Source organism: Helianthus annuus, chromosome 11 (genome assembly GCF_002127325.2).
Source record: "Helianthus annuus cultivar XRQ/B chromosome 11, HanXRQr2.0-SUNRISE, whole genome shotgun sequence".
Lineage (NCBI taxonomy): Eukaryota > Viridiplantae > Streptophyta > Magnoliopsida > Asterales > Asteraceae > Helianthus > Helianthus annuus.
Window position 1 is genome coordinate 53,252,239 of NC_035443.2, and position 12,365 is coordinate 53,264,603.

Genomic DNA, 12,365 nt, shown 5'->3' on the forward strand with positions numbered 1-12,365 from the left:
GAGAGAGAGAGAGATAGTGTGGCTGACGGAGACTGTTTAAACAGCTCCGCCGCCTTCGCCGTGTTATACCGTCTGACCAGTCAGTCATCGGTCGTTTAATAGGTGGATGGTGGTGATGTTCGCCGATCTTTGTTGTGACGGTCTCCATTTATTTCGATTTGTTTTTGATAGGCCCCGAAGGATTCGTCATCGGAAACCCTTAGCGGTGGCATGGCGGTGGTGGTCACCGATATGTGTTCCGGTTGGTCTATGTGGGTATTCACATGTTGGATTCAGCGATCACCTGTTATTGGCCTCGGATTTGGTTATCAGAAGCTTTAGGGTTTTCAGATGCGGACATGACCAGTAATCTGCCGCCGTCTCAGGTCTGTTGTTCAAACCGACGGTAGTCGGCGATGGTTTTACCATCGTCGGTGGTAACTGGTTATCTATTCTGTATCTCAGCGTTTTACCATGGTCCCGATTTTGTTCGTGTCATTGTGATTATGAGTTCCTTCTATTTCAGATTGTAACAATGATTGTTTTTTGGGTCATTAGGGCTGTGATGATGACTGACAGTCATCTGAGTCTCCATCATGGTTTTGAGACCTCCCATTGTTAGTGGCTATGAAGATAAAATCTGAGCCTGTTATTGGGGTTTAGGGTCGTGCCAATGATAATAAAATCTAAAATGATGATGGTTATTAGCTAATATGCGATATCCATGGGCCGGATTGTGTTGTCACTGTGATTATGAAGTTTCTTCTATTTAAGATTGTAATAATGATTGTTGTTTGGGTCTTTTAAGGCTATGATGATGACCTGGTAGTCATCTGAGCCTCCATCATGGTTTTGAGTTGACTGAATCAACCTAACACATGTGTGGGCCTAAACAAGAGACTGATTAACATGTGATAGGCGATCGGTAGAACTTCGTAAGGACTTTAGTGCTGTAAACGAACCCGAACGGTTGACTCAATAGAACCTGTGTGGTTAAAAGTGAAGTGGTTAGTTTAATTAAGATTAGACCAACCGAATGAAGAACTTATCAAGAGCTGAAAATTGCTATGTGATACAAGGGCGCAACTTAAGTGGTTTAAAGGTGAGTTTATCGGTGTGATTCAGGTCAAACTGAAATGATTAATTTGTGACGCATGGAAAAAGAAGCAAACCGCAATCAACAAAGATAAAAGGGAGGTGCAAATTCTTATATGGGTAAAAGGTAATGATCCATGACATTGATGTGGCCTTAGAAGGGTTGATAGCTTTGTAGTTGTATATCAGGTTAACACATGTCGTGAGAAACTTTCTGTTAAAAATGATGTGATCATGTAATATCGTAATGACAAACTTGACTGCAACTTGCAAGTTGCAAATTTTTCTTACTTGCTTCTCTGTTATAGTAACTCTTGTTCTAGATGTCAATATGTCATATACTTGCTTAAAATGGAAGATGTACTTATTTGAGTTACTTAAGGGGTGTTTGTTTTTCGTGAGAAGCACTTCTAAACTTCTTATGTCTGCCCCACGCAGACCATGCGCAGACATAGGAGTCTACAGAGTTTTGTTTTTTGGAAGTGATTTCATTGAAAAACGTCTTCTAGACCTCTGCTCCAAGAAGATGTGGACTCCCCTCTTGTCATCTCTTCTCATATCTTCTTCCTCTGCTCTTTCAAAACAAACTCAAAACCCTAGCATCCACCTCCCAGCCGATACCTCCACCTCCACCGCCACCACCTCCACTTCTTCCGCCACCACCACATCTCCGTCACCTATACCTCCTCCGACAACCACCTGTTGCCTCGTCACCCAACCAACACCTCCACCTCCTCCGCCACAACTACCACATCTCCGTCACCTCCACCTCCTATGTCACCTCCGACGACGACCTTGCTCTGATTACGATCTACGAAGACAGAAGTTGGAAAGAGCACAGGCGTCCTTTACCCCGGAAAATCATCCTCCGCCACCTGCACCTGTCACTTACCAACCTTTAGGTTTTCCGCAACATGTTCCTCCTCAGCACATCGTTCGGTTATTCACCGGCAAATCATCCTTCGCCACCAGCAAATCGATCATTCACATAGCTATCAAACCGTTACAGGTACCTGTTTCCATACCTAATTTGTTTCATCTAGTTTTATATTGTAATAGATTGTATATTATGATCCTGATGTAGGTGATGATTTGAGGATTAATTTATGTTTATGTTTATGGATGGAGACTGTTGAGGTTGTTAGGTTTTGATTTGTTTTGGTAACCTAGGTTAGGTTAACTCTTTGAAATATGAAGTTTGAGGTTTGGTAGTAAAATTAGGGCCAGTTTATTTTTAGAATTTAAGATGATTTGAGGATTAGTTTGAGGTTTGGTAGTACAAGTGATTACCTTATTCATTTGCAGAAGTTAAAAAACAAACAGTCTTCCTCTTGCAGACTGAAGAGGTTTGGTCCACCTCTTCTGCTACAGATGTCTGCAGATGTGGTCCGCAGACTGTAGACGTTTTACCTCTGAAAAACAAACAACACCTTATAATTTTGTTTTATATATCTAATGATTGGTTACCTACCTTTTCCAAATGTGTGATCATCCTTTTGAGTTTGGTTACATTTTCAAGATTAAATGTATATCATGTATACTTTTATACTGCTTGGGTAATCTGAAAAACAAAGGTATAAAACATTTTTTTTTCTTATTTAGAACATTTAATACCTTAACTGAATTAGAAATCTGCCATTTATTTTGTGCAGTTGTGATGAACATGAATCTTTTGCCCATCCTTAAGTATTTGCTCCTTCTTTATAAAAGAAGTCATCTATAGCTTTTAGTAACATATAAGTGGTGTCACTAATACGTTTGTACGTGTTGGAGTTGCACAGGAACATTTCAGGGGGAGGTGGGCGAGGAGTGGAGCAATCGACATGGGAGACGTGAGCGTTGTGATCGCGAAATCGAGGATGTAGAGGAGTGGAGCAACCGACATGGGGGACGCGAGCGTTGTGATCGCGAAATCGAGGATGTACAGATGCCTCTTGGGTTCATCGGAATATCTACATCAAAACGTCATCAAAGTTGGAATGTTTTGTTTGTTTTGGAGTTTTAATGTGATGAATAATGTGCGGGTGCTTTTGTGTTGAGCATTGGCATGGTGTTGAAAACAAATGCTTTCATGCATGTTTGGTTTTTGGTGTTGAACTTTCATATCAATTAAAATATATAACATATATTACGTTGTCGGGTTATTTATTTGTTGTTTTTGGTTGTAGTAGCGAGATTGAACCCATCCTTGCGACGGTAACATTCAAGGTTCCGTCGCAACGCACGGTGGGATAAAAAGCTAGTTCCATTGAAAAGTGGAAGTTACATTAGGTTTTCGACGAATTATTATTACATTATAACGAATGGTAATATATATATATATATATATATATATATATATATATATATATATATATATATATATATATATATATATATATATTTTGAACGGCTGGTAAAATATATATTACTTTAAATTTTATCATGTACCAACAAAACATGTTTTTAAACGTAAATATTTTCAAATTCAAATTCTATTTCCGTAGATCAAACAAGACATTTTTGAAAAACAACCTTTTTACACCACAACACCATCTAATCCTGCACTTGTGGTGACTTTACCCACGTTAATTTTATAAAGAGATTATGGATGTAAATCATATCACTAAACCAGTAGATTATATTATAGATGCAAACCTTAAATATTAAGCAATACAATATAAAGTTTGGTACGGGAAAGTAACCTAGTGGCATTAAACCTCTTTTTTTTCCAATTAGACCAAGATCTGATTTTTATGCACCAAAAACTAAATTCAGTTCAAGCCCTGGCCACCAGTTATAACGTTGGATCCTGGTTTGAACTCCGGTCACCAGTCCGACCGACCAGCCACCTTCAAGACGGTTCTGCACCCTAAACCGGACCGGGGTAGACCACGGTTCCCGGTTCAACCGGTCAGATCGGCCAGTCTGGTCCGGTTTTGAAAACGTTGATAAAACCTCAATAAAGCCCTATAATCATTTCTATCATTTATTAATTTCATTTAATTTTATTTTTTATTATTGCTTTATTTAAAAAAATTATAAATTTAAATAAAAGTTACATAAAAGAATTAAAAAAATACATGATTAAACAAAAAATGCATAATAAAATAAAAGATACATAATTAGAATAAGATTACGGGGCTGTTTGTTTACCTCTTACTGAGGCTCTTAAGGGTTCAGATCTCTTGCTGGTTCAACACTTAATGGTTCAAATTGTTTATTTGGTGAGCAGATGTCTGAATAGTTCAGACATTTGCCTCTGAATGATTAAGTATTATACATAGTCTGAATGGTTAAGACCTCTAATCTGAATTGGTAAGACATTTGCCTCTGAAGGGTTAAGCATTATACTGACTCTTAATGGTTCAGACCTCTGACTGGTCAGCACTTACTGGTTCAAATCACTTACTGGTTCAGCACTTAACCATTCAGAAGTTGTCAAACAGCCCCTACATTAGAAACAACTTAATTAAAATAAAAAGTTTGTAACTAAAATAAAAACTACTTAATTATGTAGTTATCCCACTGGTCATGGTTTCTCACAATTCGTCTAACCGTAAAGTGAGCAAATTTTCGGGTCGCGTAGAGGCGTCGGTACTCACGATAGGTTGCCTCAATTGCTTCATCCTTTGTTAGCATCTCCTCGCGGTTCATCGCTTCGTTCAAGACTTTCTCGTATCTTTTAGACATTGCTTTGATCTCCTTAAACTTAGGGCTGTAAACGAACCGAATGTTCAGCGAACAGTTCGTGAACCGTTCGGCGGGAAGTTCGTTTATGTCCGTTCGATTAGCTTAATGAACGAACACGAACAAAAAATTTCGTTCGATTAGCTTAGCGAATGAACACGAACACAGGTCTCGCTCGTTCGACTACGTTCGTGAACGTTTGTTAATAGGTTCGTTTACGTTCATTCGTGTCCGTTTAATTATATCAAAAAAAATAATAATAAACCTTTTATCTAAACATATTGAAAACTTGAAACCCTATTTTTTTCTAAGTTAACTAAAATTTGGACATTCTAAGACATTTTTGGGGATAATTATGTCTAAATTAGTTAAACTTGATTCATCGTTTGGTGGTCTATTAGACTTCTTGTGTTTTGATTTATCATTTGATTGTTGTATTTAACTACTTATATCCAATGTTTAAGGATAACAATGTTTTTATTTTCAAGTTAAATGTTCGTTTGCTTTTGTTTTTATTTGTTTGCGTTCGTTTGTGTTCGAGACCAGTGTTCACAAACTGTTCATGAACAACTGAATTTCCTTAACGAACGAACACGAACATAAACTTATGTTCGGTATGCGTTTGTGAACAGTTCGTGAACATGTTAATTTTCTTAACGAACGAACACGAACATGGCATTGTTCGTGTTCGTTCGGTTCGTTTACAGCCCTACTTAAACTTTGAATGAATATCATAAACCTTGCGGGGGGGGGGGGGGGGGGGGGTTCACCCACATATTGACGGAATTATGCAAAAACGACATTCTAGAACTACAACGATGCTTCAGACCACATTTGCTCGGCGACATTCGCCCAACCCGTAGTCAAAGCGATCTCCTCTGTCCAACGTCTTGCCATTTGAAAACATAAGAAAATAACCCAGAGTGAAAGATTAGGTGTGAGTTTTGGTTTGGTTTGGTTTGATTAAATACATGTGTATTTAGATTGAGAAAGTGTAAAATACAAGAGTACTTATCGTGCGTTGTGTATTTGAGCAGGAGTTTGAGATACATGCAGTGGCGGAGTATTATGGGTGCCCGGGGGTGCACCCGCCCACCCCAATGTTTCGGTTAGAAGTGTATAAGTTCCGATTTTTCGTCCGAAAATTTTAAAATTATATAAGTTGGCCCGTGATTATTTTTCCTAAATTGTATATCATAAATATTTATAAACTTTGTATATAAATGATGGGTAGTTTGGTAAATATACATTTTGTTTTATTTGGAACTATTATTATTTAACCCGACTTGAATCGAATAACCAACCCGACCCGACCCAAAACATAACAAAAGGGAAAAAAATTTTGGGTCCCATCACTTTACGCCCCCTCGAAACTTTTGGTCAAGCTCCGCCACTAGATACATGTTATTATTGTTTATGGATATAACATGTGTGATTACTGATTAGGGTTTGTTATTCGTAATTATATGTGATTGTTCATGCGTGATTTTAACCACATGCATGATTTCGGTAGTCATGGTGATTTATGTTTTTTTTTTCTTTTTTATGCGTGATTTCCGTATGAATGACATATGAATGTATGGCGATGTATATTATAATCTCCTACTAACACGTATGCATAGGTAATATATTTCCCTTTAAAGCTTTCTTCTCCAATTTAATTCCCTTCCGTAGGTGTTTTTTAATGATATTCTAATATATAATGTTCATGCGTGATTTTGAGTTACTTAATTCGTGATTAGAGTTTGAATATTATAACATGAGTAATTTATTCAGGTTCGCTTTACACGTTAAGGATTATTGTACGTTAACCGACCTCTATATATATATATATATATATATATATATATATATATATATATATATATATATATATATATATAGATTTTAAAATTTGAAACGACTTTTTTTTATGTGTTACCGTTTATCAACAGTCAAAAAAGAGGTATCCCAACATTTTGTAACCTTTAACGCCCGTTAAGGGCTTGGCGAGACACTCGATGATGTCCCTTTTTGTTGGAGCCAGGGCGGTGTAGGAGCCGCTACCCGATGAGGTTGCTAGAGGCGTTAATGGAATGGACGAGAGAATGGAATGGATCATTACCATTCTATGTCTTGTTTGATTACCATGTGGGAATGTAACGAATTATTACCGTGTATTGCTTGGTAAGCAAGAAAAGACGAAGGGATAAAATTGGCGGTGAGTGGTGGTCGGTGGCAGCGGTGGGTGGCGGTGGCGGCGGTGGTGACGGGTGGGTGGCGGCGTCGGTGGTGGTTGGTGGCGGCGAAAACAGCGATAGGTGGCAACGATGATGGGCGGGTGACAGCGGTGGATGTCAGTGGTGGTTGATGGCGGCGACGATGGTAGTGGTGGTGGCGAGTGGCGGTGATAGCGACGACAATGGAGGGCTTCTATGGTGATTGGTGGCGATGGAGGCAGCAGTGAGTGGCAACAGAGGCGAGTGGGTGGCGGCGAAAGCGGTGGAGGGTGTCGGCGACTGGTGGGTAGCGATGGCATTGGGCGTCGGTGGTGGCGGCGACGACGATGGTAGTGGTGGCGAGTAGCAGTGATAGCGACGACAATGGAGGGCTTCTATGGTGATTGGTGGCGATGGAGACGGCAGTGGGTAGCAATAGTGGCGAGTGGGTGGCGGCGAAGGCGGTGGAGGGTGTCGGCGACTGGTGGGTAGCGGTGGCATTGGGCGTCGGTGGTGGGTGGTGGCAACAATGTTGGGTTGTGTTGTTGTAAACGAAGGATGCAAGAGGGGATATAATGAAAAGAAAAACATATGGGCAGATGGAATGATTTTGAGATAATGAAATAGCTTATGTAACGAGTGATTTTATTCCATTAAACAACCAAATTGTTCCTTTGTAATGGTTCATTTCATTCCATTCCGTTTCTCGTTCCGCATAAACACTTAGGCCACCCGGGGCAGTGGCTTTTTTGCACGTTATACAATTTATTCATGCGTGGAAGAACGGAACAAACTACTGCCACCGCATAAGTTTAACGCGTGGACTTGAAATCACGTTAACATTTTGACGCGTTATGTTTTGTTGGTTGGGGGAAATTGTTGGGTGTGGTGGTGAGTGATGGACATTTCCACTAAGACTAAAGGGTATGGGGAGGGTCATCCCCATGAGGATGGGCCGCCACGTAGGACGCCACATCACCATCCTCCATGGGATGGCACTGCTAGCAAAATGAAGGGGGTGGAAGATGGGCCTACCCCACACCAATTATTCTATAATTTTTTAACTTTTTTTGGTTAACTTGATAAAAACATCTTAAAAATTAAATAAAATTAAAACATAAAACAACATAATTAAATCCATTACATAACATAAAATTACATTTCCTAAAAATTAAAATTACTAATTCTAGAAATGGAAAACATAAAAGCGAAAAAAAATAAATAACGATACGACTAAAAAGTACGAAACAACCTACGACGTTCATTTTTTATTAACTTCCTCTTTCATCCTCCGGTAAACCTCGCGTTCATCCTCCGGAACCGAGTCGAGATCCAACCTCATAATCCTAAAATCCTCCGCTCGAGCATAGTCGGCCAACAAGTTTTTCTTATAACTATATTTTTCCGCCGTGAGCTCTTTGAACGAACGGAATTCGGATATCAACTCGTCCATTTTCAAACCCGCCCCAGAAGACGTTTGGCTCGAGCGCCCCCTTTTCTCTTTCCGGCCGCCTCTTTTTTTGCTTTGTCCCTTCCGGGGGGACGTTCCGACTTGTGAACGGCCAACACCTCCTCGTCAAATTCCGTGTCGTCGTTTATGTCGATGTGACAACGAGCGGTGGAGCCTCCCGCACTATAACTTCCGTACTCAGAAGTTTTACTCCGTTTGGCGATTGCGACCTCATTTGGAACCGACCTCCATTTGTTTTCTTTCTTTAAAATGTTCCATGCTCAGAGGTGTTGGAAAGGAGTTGTATTCTTAGAGTCTTATTTAGCCAAAGCATGGTTGAGAATGTCCTCGTCGTTACTCCCACTAGGATGATTAGTGTAAATTTGGTTATAAAACCCGCTAAAGGTGTTGATGGCCTTGCTTATTTTACGCCACTTTGTAACACATCGCAAAAATCATGCTCAATATAATAAAGACACGTGTCATGAACTTTAAACGTGTTATAAACCCGAATCATGTTAAAAGATAACTGGAGGGATTAAAAGTGTCAACATGTTAATTATTACCTCTGAGTGACCTTTTAACGTTTCCAACCCTGGGTAAAACATTAATATACTCTCATGAATATCTGATAAGGATTTCATAAATATCCGGTTCAATCTTGTGATAAATAATTCAAATTTTCAAAGAAATGGGATCCTATATGCAAACACGACAATTCTTCATTTCATGGCCTTTTACAAAGACTCCAAATCAACACTAATGCATGGCAACACTTCCAAGAGCATTCAGGCATGATCATGTGGTCCCCTTCTGCTGAAAGTGGCCTTATATTCCAGTTAAGAAAGTTGCATGGTCAAATGTTAAGGTTCTCAAAAATTTGTCTTCTGCTTTGAGGCTTACCGACCGCAAAGCATCCACCTTACGGACCGTAAGGTGGCTTAACTGGGCGATACAATTTGAATTATGGATACGGACCGTAAGGGCTTAGGCTTACGGTCCGTAAAGACTGTATCTGGGTAGTAAAATGGACAACTGCAGGTTACAGCCCTTCCACTGCCTTTGCAAGCTAGTTTTTCGATACCAGGGACTGTGCAACTGGTTTTACTACCCTAGGGATACTTGGGAACATCTGGTAACATCCTAGGGACAGTTTCAATGATCCAAGAGCATAAAACTTCCTATATAAAGGGCCTTCTTGTTCTTTGTTCATGCACAAATCTTTTTGAACTCTCTCAAGCTACTCTCTGGAGCATCCTGACTTGGAAGGAAGCTCTTTTAGTGATTATTTTCGTGCTAAGGACTCTTGTAAGCGTTCTTAGCTTCTTTAATTAAGGTTTTATTAGCTTAATGACCGAAAGTCAAAGTTATCGTAATTAAGCTTTGACTTGGTGATTAATCACTAACGGTTTAGCCATTTTTCGAATTGAAAGTGGCTATGTGTTGGTAATTATGTAGGTGATAAACCCTTAAAAGGGCACCTCCTAATTACCACGTTATCTCAGTCAATTGTCGGGTCAAAGTTATGAACAAAAAGTCAAATGAGTCAGTTTTTACAAAATAATCCATAATTGATAATGCAGAAGTTATGGAACATGTTTTAACACTTAAATAACTTGGTAAATAATATAAGAACATGTTTAGGCATGTTCAACCCGACAATTCTGAGTTTAGGCTCGGTTCGCAACCGAAAGTCGCAAAAGTAGACTTTTGCTTTGACTTTCAGTTCTGACCCGATTTATCTTAGTTTATTTATGCCTTAGGGTTCCTTTGGGACCATATTATATGTTAGTGTAACTCTCTGAAGTTATACTACATTGTTCCTTAGAAATCGTAGTTTACATGCATGTTCCGTTAATTGCTTAAAATTGACCATTTTGCCCTTTTAACATTAAAACAAGATTTTTGAAAATGTGAGAGAACAAAAATCTTTATTACTGAATTATAAGTATGTCCTAAAAATTTGACATCAGTTTCTGGTCTAAAATGAAAGTTATGCGCGATATCGTAAAATGAAAGCTTTTTGTTAATTAAATAGCATTTTTGGCATAGATCATATTTAAACCCAATTTTTGGCACCAAACTTTCTACCCACTGATGTAATATAATATTTAGGGATTTTTGCAAATTTTTATCAAATTTTATACTAACCATAGCATAGAGCTCTAGCATAAATTCGGTATATGACGATAATGCCCTTTTTGTTAATAAAATGAGTTTTACATATCATTTTGATACCAAACCTTTTTCTACTGACTTTATACATTAAATAAGACATTTTAAACTGTTGAGACTGATCAAACTCTTAGATTTCCTTAAACAACCCGAGCATCGTCAAATATCGACTTTTATGCGATTTAGGCGCATAGTATGGTTTAAAACCATATTTAGCACCTAAGACTTATTACCTACTGATTTTAAAAATAAATTTTTATACTTAAACAGTAAGCTTAAGTCTTGAACTCAGACTTCCAAATTTGACCCTTAAAGCATATGTGAAATGACCAAAATGCCCCTACGGTGCATAGTTTGGCCATAAACGATTAAACACACATATGTATGATATCTTGCTGATATAACAACATAAAATAAATATTTTTCACAGAAGGTTTTGGACCAGAACCTCAGTTTATGTTTAAGCCTCTTTTATAAACTTTAGAATGACCAAAATAGCCTTTCAGGGCTTAAATTGGTTTTAAATTCATTTTGGGCATAATGGAAGGTATCCTACTGATATCACAACATAATTTAAGCATAATAGCTTATGGAACTTGTATATGACTCATTCGGTTACCCATTATGCATATACGCGTTCGGTAAGGTTTATGTAACTGGTTTGCATAAATTAGCCGAAACGGGTCAAACCTTATCATTTTTACTTCAAAATCCAGAATGTATTTATCATTAAGGCAAAGAATGCAATATCTTCGATTCAAAATTTACGATAGAATGTCAAAGGAGTTTACCCATTTTATACAAGTCTTCATACTTGTTGGGTCTAAATCACATTCTAATCCGGTCTTCGCTTAATCTTGTGTTTTGAACCGTATACCTTTCTTTAAAACTAACCGGTCTAAGTTATAACTTAAATAAGACCCGTTAGGAATCTAATAGGTTATTAAAATATTTGTTCCGGATTAGGAGCCCAGTAAAAGCTACTTGTACTTGCTGATTCGATATACGACTGATGTGTGTAAAATGCAACATATAAAACACATCATTTAAGGCATAAAACTAACCCTTTTTAAGTACTAATGTTGGAAAAAGAGTGTTTTTGTCTTCCTTTTGTATTTTCAGGATGAAATGAGCTCAAAATCACAAAAGAAGCAAAAAGACCACTAATTCTACCATAAATACAAGAAAAGGAACAAAAGTAAACTGCCTGGACCCTCAACGGCACCTCCCAAGACAAAGAGAAGAGAACAGAGCCTGAACACGCCCCGTGTCCAGTGAACACGGGGGCGTGCCCAGGAAGCAGCAGAAAAGACAAACCAGTAGAAGCTTCCATTGCTCACCACGGGGCCGTGCCCAGCGGACACGGGGGCGTGTTGAAAGTACAGCAGGCGCATTAATTGTAATTCGCAATTACAATTAATGAAGAGAGAGAATGTCAGACGGGCACGGGGCCGTGTTCAGCGAACACGGGGCCGTGTCCAGCGTTCTGTTCAGCCTATAAATAGAGGAGCTTGGCTTCATTCTCTCTCATCCCTTGGCACACCACCTCTCTCACACTTCATCCACCACCCACCACCACCATATCACCATCATCCACCACCATCATCCATTGTCCATCATAGAGTGTGTGAGTCGTCTCGGGATCCAAGATTGATCGTAAGAGTTCTTGACAATCAAGGCCATGTTTGCCTAAGTCTCTTACATCACTTGGTGAAGACAAGTGTTTAGTATAATACTTTTTATTTTTAATCTTTTGCACTTTTTATTTGGTTTTGTATTAATGACTTTAATAACTAGTT

General features: G+C 38.7%; 1 protein-coding gene across 1 annotated transcript; it reads right to left on the reverse strand.

Annotated features, from left to right (window-relative positions):
* Positions 1–7,079: 7,079 nt before the first annotated feature.
* LOC110888285 (extensin-like) lies at positions 7,080–7,442 on the reverse strand. Its single transcript, XM_022135817.1, has one exon. The coding sequence runs from the start codon at positions 7,440–7,442 to the stop codon at positions 7,080–7,082; it is 363 nt and encodes a 120-aa protein (XP_021991509.1).
* Between the last annotated feature and the right edge of the window lie 4,923 nt (positions 7,443–12,365).